Raw genomic sequence first — 11,867 nt, 5'->3', positions numbered from 1 at the left:
GGGCTGCGTGCCGGGGGGTGGAGCTTCCACCCTCCAGGGGCGGGGCTGCATGCCGGGGGCGGAGCTTCCACCCTCCGGGGGCCAGGTCTCCCCATCTTTGCTGGCCCCTGACGGGGCCCCAGGCCCCATCAGAGACCGGCAAAAAAGCTGGTGGGGGCCGCCAATGCTGGAGGGCCCCCTGGAGGGCCCCAGCGACGGCACCGGGCCTCCCAGGGGCCCCCTGCCGCCCTCGGAGCCCTCCTGGGAGGCCCCAGCGACCGGCACCGGGCCTCCAGAGACCCCCTGCCGCCCTCGGAGCCCTCATGGGGGCCCCGCGATGGCCCCGGGCCTCCAGAGGCCCCCTGCCACTCTCGGAGCCCTAAGGAGGGCCTCAGAGGTGGCAGAGTGACCCCCTCAGAGGTCCCCCTGCGCTCTCGGAGCCCTCCTTGAGGGCCCCACGCGGCGGCAAAGGGCCACCCAGAGGCCCCCTGCCGCCCTCGGAGCCCTCCGTGACGGCCCCAGAGGCGGGGCACCCGGGCCTTCCAGAGGCCCCCTTGCCGCCCTCCGAGCCCTCCTGGAGGGCCCCCCCATGCGAGGCACCGGGCCTCCCATGAGGCCCCCTGCCGCCCTCGGAGCCCTCCTGGAGGGCCCCAGCAACGGCACCGGGCCCCCCAGAGGCCCCTTGCCGCCCTCGGAGCCCACCTTGAGGGCCCAGAGGCGGCAAAGGGCCCCCCAGAGGCCCCTGCCACCCTCGGAGCCCTCATGGAGGGCCCCAACTACGGCATCGGGCACCCCAAGGCCCCTGCCACCCTCAGTAGCCCTCCTGGAGGGCCCCAGCGACGGCCCCACCGAGGCCCCCCGAGGCCCCCTGCCGTCCTTGGAGCCCTCCTGAGGGCCCCAGCGATGGCACCGGGCCCCCCAGAGGCCCCCTGCCGCCCTCGGAGCCCCCTGGAGGCCCCCCCACGGCGGCAAAGGACACCCCAGAGGCCCCCTGCACCCCCCCATCGGAGCCTCCTGGAGGGCCCCAGCAGTGGCAAAGGCCCCCCAGAGCCCCTTGCCGGCTTCGGAGCCCTCCTGGAGGGCCCCCAGAGGCGGCAGCGGCCCCCCCAGAGGCCCCCTTCCGCCCTCAGAGCCCTCCTAGAGGACCCCAGAGGTGGCAGCGGGCCTCCCTAGGCCCGCCGCACTGGGCGCCATTTTGGTCAGCAATATGGTGGCGAAGTCTCACGCGACCTCCCCCGAGGTCGCGGGAGAGTTTGCCACCATTTTGGGTGAAAGAATGGCGGTGCCATAGCCCCAGAGGCCGCTCTGGGGACCGCCATTTTTCGCCCAAAATGGCGGTGAAGTCTCGCGCGACCTCGGGGGGGTTGCGCAAGACTTCACCGCCATTTTTACCGACCAAAATGGCGGCACCCAGAGCGGCGAAAAGCCGTGACGGCGGCCGCTTGCGGCAACAGGAAGGTAGGGGCCGGCCGGCAGGCCTCCACGGGCCGCATGTGGCCCGCGGGCCGGAGGTTGCCGACCCCTGCATTACAGCATCTCCCTTTCCCAGAGTTTGTATGTGTCCTGAGTCCCTTCCTTCTGCACTCTAAGTATAAATGTCCCTCTCTGGACATAGCAGAAAACTTCTTGGTCTGAAACCAATCCCTACTCTCTTAATAAACTCTTTCACTTAGAGTTTTTACACAAGAATAAAATCTTTCTTTTCTGGACTCCAGCCCTAAGATTCTTCCCTGGAACCCCTCCAAAATCTGTGCCTTTCTGGCCACAGCAGACCCTATCTATCTTTCCCTTTCAGCAACCGCCCTATTTATCTTCTCCAGCCTTCATCTGATTGGCTGGCACCAGCTCTCTTCCTATTGGTTGTTACTATGCTGCCCATCTCTGTCAGCATCCCATGGATGATGTTTTTATGTTGTTAATATAAAACCTATAGATCTTTAGCTTTTGCAGTGAAGCTCACAAAATGAGCAGTGAGATAGACCAGTACAAATATCTTCATATTTATCTTTTCCTCAGCCGCTTGTCTAAAACAGTAGTAGCTCAGGCTGTTGCACCAAGTTCACAAGCTGTACATCATTCCCCACCTGGCCAAATGAAGCCGTGGAATATATACCAAGGCACTCAGAGACAGCAACAGTGCTTGGCTCCCCACCACAAGCAAGGAGGCCCCCATCTGGAAACGTGCCAAAGTGGCTGAAGCTGCCAGGTACCCTCTTATGCCACTTACTGTTAACAGCCTTTCCTAGGAATGAAGGAACCTGTGTGATGCTGCACACTGGGTTTATGGCTCAAGCACAATTCTGCACAGGGACAGCGGAGCCCTGTGGCGCAGTGGTTAAATGCCTGTATTGCAGCCACTTACTCAAAAACCATAAGGTTGCGTGTTCAAGACCAGAAAAAGGGCTCAAGCTCGACTCAGGCTTGCATCCTTCCGAGGAGGTTGCTAAAATGAGTACCCAGATTGTTGGGGGCAAATTAGCTTACAGTTGTAAACCACTTAGACACTGCTTAGGCGGTATGAAGCGGTATATAAATGAAGTTTGTTTGTTAATATAAAACCAGTTGGGATCAAGGAAGAATTGTGTTCCTGAAAGGTACTGGGGGATGCTTTCTGAATTCCTTTCTACAGGGAAACTCGTTGGTGGAAAGGGAATACTTCCACCACAGCATTACTATTCTTTTTCTTCCAAGTGGAGTTTGCTTTCACACAATATCTGAATATAAAGACTTGAAGTGAGAAAGAATTCCCCCCCCCCCCCCAACAGATTTGCCCACTGGCTTTTTGCTATCCTTTGCACTTTGCTATCCCTTATTCCTTTATGACTGCCAATTTCTGGAAGTATATTTACAATTGTCTCCTCTTGAAATGTGGGTTCTTTCTGGATTATTTTTGCTCTGTAGTGCCATACAATGTTTGACTATCTGAATTTGTTTGAGAGTATATACTTTTGGAAAGCAAAGATGATTACCAAAGCTGTGACTGTGGTAATAATTTAACTTATTTTTAATGTATTTTTCCTGTGTTTTTAATTGTACTGTTTTTTAAATGTTATGAAGCCCCTCTTGAGTTCCAGTTCTGGGAAAAGAGCAGGATACAAATATAATAATAATTATTGTTGTTTTCTGTTTGTATTTCAGGTGGGAAGAGATGAAGGGTGTGTGATACCTGTCTTCAGAGCAATTCCTTGTGTGGCTGAGAGGCCACATGTTCGGTTGCCTCATTTCCTCTTTGTGAACTGTATAGAACAAGATGCCAAAAGAGCCAACTGTTTTTTCAGAATAAAATTGCAGTGCATCATTTCCTCTTGCCAATTCTGCTGTATTGGGAATGGACAAAAAAAGCTTTGTCTGAACAATTATACTCTGGCTATAAATTTGGGCAGTGCAATAAAGCAGCAAACCCCCAGCTTTCCTATAGTTTCAGAATATGCAAAGTGAGCAAGCTGATTTTTCTCCCCAAAAATCTTCAAGGGCTGCATAGGCTACACCCCCCCCCCCCCAATCCACCTATCTACCTTTTGGGGTATGCAGACACGCAAAGTCTTAGCATCCATAAACATAGAGTTGAAGCACTTAGGCAGAAACGCCCAGCAGATGGTCTCTGGGAAGAGTCTGACTCCAAGCTGCACAGGAAAAATCTTCACACAGACTGCTACTTCAACTTGGAGAAAGAAATAGCAGGACAGCAAGATTCACTCAATGAGGGTTTAATCTTTGTTACAAACTATTTACAAAGATATACATAGTATCAGACATCTCTGTCTTGATTACTCACAGTGCTATACAGACTAACAAAGTGCTTCAACAACCAACCAAGCAATGGACATTCTGTCCCTCTTCCTTATACAGTGGTGCCTCGGGTTACGAAATTAATTCGTAACGCGGCCGCTTTCGTAACCCGAAAAGCCTTCGTAAGCCGAATTGCCATAGGCGCTAATGGGGAAAAGCCGCGATTCTGTGCGAAAAAGCCGAAAAAAGCACCAAAAGTTTTTTCGTAACCCGAAAAAACATTCGTAACCCGAAACAATAATTCCCTATGGGATTTTTTTGTATCCCGAAAATTTCGTAACCTGGGTATTTCGTATCCCGAGGTACCACTGTATAGGTGGTCCCCTGGGAGTCATGTGACAGCCATGACTTGCACTATTGAAACCTGGCTGGTTTCATCCCTTGTGCATGTTGCATCAGATTACCCATGATGTACAGCTGGCAGGCTTCATCCACTGTGCATGTTGCATCAGACTACCCATGATGCACAGCTTACCAAATGCTGACTCATGCAGCTGCCACTTGAACTGTAGAGACCCAGTCTCCTTTGTTCCATTTCTTCCTAGTGGCCACATCCATTTCATTTTCTAGACCAGAAATAACTAGAAATCTGATTTTGAAATATCAAATGATGTGGGGAACCCTGCAACCTTTTCAGAAGTTCAGTTGCAATTCTTGTAGGCGTCTTTTTTTGTGCCAATAAAAGGGCAGTCCAGGGAGTCTGGAGGGTCAAAGTCAGTAAAAATAGTCTTGTGGATTGTCGCATATGGCTCTAGGGCCACACTTACTCAGAGGCTGTGCAGACTGCCCCTAAGGCCTCCAGCTGCGTCAGATCAGGACCGTGGCTTTAAGGTGCTCCTCTGGTGCTGTGCCGTGTGGACACTGCGCCGTGACACCATGAGGAGTGGCACACGCCATCACATCACTCTGGGGGCAGAGTCAGGGCGTGCCATGCCCTGATTCCACCCACAGGCCAGCCTTTATGGCCAGTGTGCTCAGCCCCCTATACCTTTATTTTAGCCACCCATGGCTGTGAAATGTAGGCAGATGAACACCTGCATCCAGTATGAGTCACTGCCATTCCATATCAGGCCTTAACACTCCATTTTCCAGTGATGATATCCTGGATTTCAAAATACTATCTAGTTTTTATGTACTGCTGATTGATTTGAATATAGAACACTTAGAATCTGTCAATACTCTGTGAGGTTCCCGTTTAGCTTTTCCAGTGTTTGTGGTAATAGAATCACATGTCTCTACTTTATTGCTCTAGACAGTCTCAGCCAAAACCATGTCTTCTCAAAGTTTTCATTATGTTTAACATTTTAAAATGCTCAACAGAAGTAAGTGGTATACACTTACCGAAGTTTATTAATATGGACTTCTCATTGAAGATGTAGACAGGAAGGCAGTATACTGTGGGAAAGACCATCTTTTGAGGTTCCAATCCAAAGTGAGATTTCACTGAAATAACAGCCCACCATCTATTATATACAGTGCTTTGTAGTGCTCCCCCCCCCCCTGATTCTTGCCATTTGTCACATTGTGAACAGCCATTTTATACTACATTTTGATTTGCACACTGGTTTATTTTTGCTTTATTTAAATCTGGAGCAGATTTTTTTAACTGCCTGGATTGTTCATTTCAGATCAGTGGGGGGGGGGGGAGGGTATTCATAATATGAACTCATTTTTTTATTCTACATGTATCTTTTTCCTGGGCTTTCCTATACTCCTTTAGACTTTAAAGGTCACATCAACATTGTTACTCCAACACCTATCAATCACCATCAGTGATTGCTGGTGACAATTGGGTGATAGCCACTGCTACTATTCCTTGTCACTAAGGTGGCTCCCTTTAGCCCCGATCTCTGACAGTAATGTCCACAAAAAGTGGCAGCTGCAGCCACCTGTGTTCCCAGACTTGGCTCAGGAGGTGAGGGATAGCTATATCAAACCAACCACTACTTAGCTGCAGTTTCAAAGGGCTCTAGTTCCTTTTCCCTGAGAGGGTCCAGCAATCCCACATGCTGACAACTGGTTTGCCAGAAGAGTAGCAAGCTTTCTTATATCAACAAAGTCACCTCCCTCATTCCAGAACCAGCTCATGGGTCAAATTTTCAGTGTGGAAGGGAGAAACATAGACTGCTGCAAGTAGGCCAGGACTATGGCAATATCTGATAGTTTTCAGACCAATGAAAACATTTATTATATAAAAAGCATTACTAAACAGGAAAAATATGGGTTTCTAATTGATGACATCATTATTCCAATGTGTATCAAAAACAACCCATCTGCGCAGCAATTAATCTCAATTGATATTTCCATTTGGAGTTGTATCAATATACTTTGTATGCTTACTTCAGCTCCCTAAGTGCTTTCCCTAACTAGGCACTGGATATTTGGATTTTATAGCAACACAAGTTTTCAGCAATCCTTGTGTACATGTGTATTTTCGCCAATGGTACTGCAAACAGACCAGGTTGCAGGTTAAACCAGGTTTTTGTTATTGTTAAAATGATGTTTTTCTCAGGACTGACTAATCAAGGGAAGTTCCCATAACATAATGCACTGAAGTATCACCCCTTGCATGTTGGGTTTTTTTTTTTTTTTTTAAATCTATGGTGCCTAATTCAGGTAAGATACTGGATACGTGTATACATTTAACTTGTATTTCAAAAGAGGCAATGGTCTAATAAAATCATCTTAAATTTTAGGCTTATTTTATAAAATTACCTCAAATAGATATCCGTCTTCACTTTAGAATATTTAAAACAGTATTTGATAGCAGTCATGTACTCTTTCCACTTCTTTTTCTTTTACTCAGTTAGAATCTGAGTTTATTGTTCCCTTTGAGTTTCTGTGCCAGGAAATGTCAAACCTGTAAATATTTATAGAAAAAGAAATGCTGCCCCCCAATTTGGCAAATGCTTCTGCTTTGGTTCATCTTGTGCTGGTCCAAGAATTCCATCTCTCGCCTCGTGTCACTAGAGCCTTGTTTTCATTTGTGCCTCGATGCCACTGCACACATTCCATTAGAAGTAAGGTACATCTGCTGGCTGATCACCCAACTGTTAAATGATGTAGCACTGTCTTTTGGATGCATGCAGTCTGCTCTAAACTGAGACATGCATTTGGAGAGAGAGCTCAGACTTGCTCTCTACTAAATACAGAACAATACTGAACCTTTTGAATTCAAAACCACAGTGCTTGTTTCTGTTTTTAAGAGCCTGATTCGCTACCAATGCTTAGAGAACATCCATGAGTGCATTTGAACATGATAAATGTACAGCATTCCTAACTAGTGTTGCCTTCAAGTTCTACAGGCAAAAGGAGAGGAAACTAACCCCTAGTAATGAATTGCCATTTGTTAATTAAAGACCCAGCTATAGCACTGAAAGGCCCTGGGGTCTTTGACACACTCTCACAATGAGCAAAAGAAGGGGCATCAGTCTGCTTTAGAAGAAAACATTGGCAATTCTTGATTTGGCTACACCTTTATTTTGTGACTGAGCCAAGATGATCAAACAAATGGTATAATTAGCATTTATCTAATGTGAAACCACATTGATGGGTGCTGACTGTACAAGTTTTCCATAAGTGTACATAACTTGGCAATGTGTTAAAAGCTGAGGGGTTCGAAGAAGCCTTTCAGTCAGTCTCCCTCTGAACTATGCATTCCTCCCTCCACCCACTGTTCAGGTTCTCTATCAGTTCAGAGTAACCTGCTTTCTATTCAGTGGCCCTGACATGGCCCATTTCCCTCCTGCCCCCACTTTTTCTAACAAAGAAAACAGAGCATTGTACCATCTGAATGAACTTCAAAGTGACTGGATGGGGCACCAAGGGTTCCTGGCACTTGTCATTGTCTCCCAGACTGGCCAACATTTCCCTTCAGGTCTAATTACTTCCAAATGCTTCCAGCCACTTTGAAGAAAATTGGAAGGGGTGGGGGGAGGGTAAAGGTAGGGGGGGGAAGGCTTCTGAGCATAGGGAGCAGAAAGCAGTTAAAACAGGAAAAGAACAGATATTTAATGTCATCCCAAATTGAGCCACCAAGGAAGAAAAATGTAGACGACAACAGGAGATAGAGACTGGTACTTTGCTTGTAGTTGCCTTACACACATTGCTGCCATCTGCGTGACTGCCAGAGAAGATAAAGTGAAAACGGGTTCCAGGCTGTGCTACAACAGTGCCGATTCTAGTCTTGCTGTAAACTGGAAGAATGTGGTCTGCATAGATCATCAGTAGTCCCTATTTCTGTCTAGGAGGTTGGCAGGCATTTTATTTCGGTGTTCTAGGCTGGAGGTTTGTAATTGTTTCCTTTGGGACAGTTAATGTTGAAACCAAACGTGCTTTCTGGGGTTTTCTCCCCCTGTGATCAGCACTTTGTATCTTTATATTGTGAGATCAGTCATATAACTGAGGAGCCGGCATTCTAGCTGAATTGTTAAAACAGAATATACACACACACTCTACTATTAGGCTGGATTAGGCACATAAGCACATGGATTTCACCTATTGAAAGGGGCATGTGTGTGTTCTTTAAAAACACAGAATATTGTTTTATTGCTGCATTTTTTATTACAAGTGGTGGAGGGAAGCAGCAAAGAGCTCGTGCCTTTGAGATAGAAGCTCCATAATATAAAGGCCAAATTTCACTCTTATTTCTGGGTTTCATCCATAAAATTCCTAAAGTATAGGGTTTTTTTTAACCCACGTTTATTAGATGGTGGTACTTCTAAAAATGTGAAGCAGGAGAATGAAGAACTCTGGTATCACTTGCATATACAATAGCAGCACTGGGGAAAATGTGGCCCTCCAAAAAGTGTTGCATTGCATCTTCCATTGTTCTGAATCACTGGCGGCGCTAGGTAGGACTGATAGGAGTTGCAGTTCAGCATCAACAGAAAGGTCATGCCATACTTGTTCCTGCTTTAGAGGTATTTTTTTCATCTTCACTAACACACCCACAAGTTTATGACCAAATGCTAGGTTTACACTGGATTGCTTGATTCAGCTGGAGTATCATTTTCTTAAGCATCAGAAGAGAGTTAAAGAAACTCTCTCCTAGTCCTTATTTCTTTGATTGTTCAGAGGCAATGCATCAACCTCTTTTCCTTTTTTAACTTTCTTAATAATTAATTAATTCCTCTGAATGGTGGCCAGCTTTTATAGTGCTATATGTAACGCCTAGTAGATTTTTTTTCCCAGGAGAAAAGATGCATCAGATATACACGAGGTGATCTGATACCTCATAGCTACACAGAAAATAGTAAACCTTTGGCCTTTGCTTGGAAAAGTTACTTATATGGATTTCAGTTCCCCAAATCTTGCAACCAGCATAGTTGCTGTGTGCAAGCCGTGCTTCTGGTCCAGCTGTACAGGGCATTAGGCTCATGCTTCAAAGAGGGCTTTAAGCTTTGATATACTCCCAGGCTAAAGCTGTTAAAAGATGTTGTCATAGTCTCTGTTTAACTTCAGCTGGGAACAAAAGAAGACGTCACAGCCCATCACTAATTATTCATAATGAAAATCATGGTCATTTACAAAACAAAGTAGTTAGCCCTCCTTATCCATGGATTTTTTATCCACGGATTCAAGCATCCACAGCTTGAAAATATTCCAAAAAGTATGAATTCCAAATAAGAAATCTTGATTTTCCATATTATATAAGGGACACCATATTACTATGCCATTGTATTTAATGGGACTTGAGCAACCATGGATTTTGTTATTCATGGTGGGCTCTGGAACCAAACCCCAGCATATAACAAGGGCCCACTGTACACCCTGACATCCGCTTATGCAGCAGAATGAATACACTGTATTAGGAGGCAAGCACTAATAAAAAGATGGGACTTTTTTTCTGAAATGCCAGACCTATTTCATTAACTAAGGCGGGATACAGACTGCCCAAAGCGGACGGTCTCCCCCCGCCCTAGTTTGCTCTGCAGGGAAGCCGCAGCCTCCAGACTGCGGGGCTTGATGTAGAGCAAAAAACCCCCTTAAAATCGGGTTCTTTATGCGGTGCCATTGTGATGCCGCAATGCGCCATGGCGGTGCCCATGTGTACTGGGGGCCACCATTTTGACGTATAGATTACATACGTACTAGAGTTGCGGGGCATATATAAGCAGCGCCCCAAGGCAACCCTAGTACGTATGCAGGCCAGCACTTTCACCGGTCTGTACAGCACCCAAATTATTTTTCTTTTTGCAGTTAGATTAGAACTTAGTGAGAGGACAAGATTTAACAATCCTGTGCAGTCCTACTGAGTTTAATGAGACTTTATTCTCAAGTACCTTTGTACAGAACTACTTAAAATCAGGCTGACCAATGCCTCAATCTAATTTCTAGATTTTGAGCACCCCCACTGAATCAACTAGTAAGTCAATGTAAGCATAGATTCAGCAGCTGACTCCATAGGTCTGCTCATTGGGAGTGGTACTTGGCCTTAGGCCTAAAAGTATTAATCCCCCACGATTTATTCTTGGATTATCTGGTAGTTACGGATATCATTGTCATGAACACTACACATCAAGCACCAAGTCTGAAATACTCTGGAGAAGTTAGGAGCTGTGCTTGTTAAAGTTCTGAGTAATGAGATATTTTTACTGTTATTAGGCCCCATAGGTCTATATAAGTCAAATTAGTGATTTGCAGTAGGTCTCAGAATAGGGAGCTCAAGGTTCAATTCTCCACTCAGCTAGGAGGATCACTGGATAATCTTGAGCCAGTCACCCATCGCTCAGCCTTAATAACTCTTACATGACATTTGTGTGTGTGTGGGGGGGGGGGGGGAAGCTGGGATAGAACAACATACATTACCTGAAAGATAGGTGGCGAAAGGATATAAATCTAGTGAATGAATTAATCACAGAGTTCTGTATGTGTCCCAAGTCCCTCCCTTCTGGACTCTTAAGTATAAATGTCCCTCTCTGGACATAGCAGAACCTTCTCAGTCTGAAACCAAATCCATATCTCTTTAATAAAATTCTTTAACTTATTTACACAAGAACTAAGTCCTTCCTTTCCGGACTTTAGCCCTAAGTCACTCCCTGGAAGCTCTCCAAAATCTGTCCCTTTATAGACAGACACATCAAGACCCTATGTCATCCTGACATAGTGATAGACCAATAAAACATCTTTTCCCCCAGCTGCTTGTCTAAAACAATAGTAGCTCAGGTTGTTGCACCAAGTTCATAACCTGTACATCATTCCCCACCTGAGCCAAATGAAGCCGGTGAGAATATATTACCAAGGCACTCAGAGACAGCAACAGTGCTTGAAGCTCCCCAGCCACAAGCAAGGAGGCCCCCATCTGGAAAAGTGCCAAAGTGGCTGAAGCTGCCAGGTACCCTCTTATGCCACTTACTGTTAACAGTGCCTTTCCTAGGAATGAAGGAACCTGTGATGCACATGGGTTTATGGCTCAAGCACAATTCTGCACAGGGATAGAGTCGGTTATTGTAAAACCAGTTGGGATCAAGGAAGAATTGTGTTCCTGAAAGGTACTGGTGGATGCTTTCTGAATTCCTTTCTACAAGGAAACTTGTTGGTGGAAAGGGAATACTTCCACCACAGCATTACTGTTCTTCTTCCTCCGAGTGGATTTTGCGTTCACGCAATATCTGAATATAAAGACTTGGGGCTGACAAGAAATTGCCCCCCAAAAAGATTTGCCCACTTTTTTGTTATCCTTTGCACTTTGCTATCCCTTATTCCTTTATGACTGCCAATTTCTGGAAGTATATTAACAATGGTCTCCTCTTGAAATGTGGGTTCTTTCTGGATTATTTTTGCTCTGTAGTGCCATACAATGTTTGACTATCTGAATTTGTTTGAGAGTACATACTTTTGGAAAGCAAAGATCATTATTATGTTGTAATAATTTAACTTATTTTTAATGTATTTTTCCTATGTTTTTAATTGTACTGTTTTTTTAATGTTGTGAAGCCGCTCTTGAGTCCCAATTCTGGGGAAAGAGCGGGATACAAATATAATAATAATAATTATCATTTTCTGTTTGTATTTAAGGTGGGAAGAGGTGAAGGGTGTGTGATACCTGTCTTCAAAGCAATCCCTTGCATGGCTGAGAGACCACATGTTCAGTTGCC

General features: G+C 45.8%; 1 protein-coding gene across 1 annotated transcript in view; it reads left to right on the top strand.

Annotated features, from left to right (window-relative positions):
- Nucleotides 1-3,279, top strand: part of ASPSCR1 (ASPSCR1 tether for SLC2A4, UBX domain containing) — a 138,205-nt gene extending 134,926 nt beyond the window's left edge. The window contains exon 16 of the mRNA XM_042449345.1: nt 3,118-3,279. Within this exon, the coding sequence (XP_042305279.1) occupies nt 3,118-3,142 (25 nt within the window). The 3' untranslated portion in view covers nt 3,143-3,279. The remainder of the gene's footprint in view (nt 1-3,117) is intronic.
- The last annotated feature ends 8,588 nt before the right edge of the window (nt 3,280-11,867 follow it).

Source organism: Sceloporus undulatus, chromosome 2, assembly GCF_019175285.1.
Source record: "Sceloporus undulatus isolate JIND9_A2432 ecotype Alabama chromosome 2, SceUnd_v1.1, whole genome shotgun sequence".
In the NCBI taxonomy this organism is placed as follows: Eukaryota; Metazoa; Chordata; class Lepidosauria; order Squamata; family Phrynosomatidae; genus Sceloporus; species Sceloporus undulatus.
This window is presented reverse-complemented; position numbering and strand designations above follow the sequence as displayed.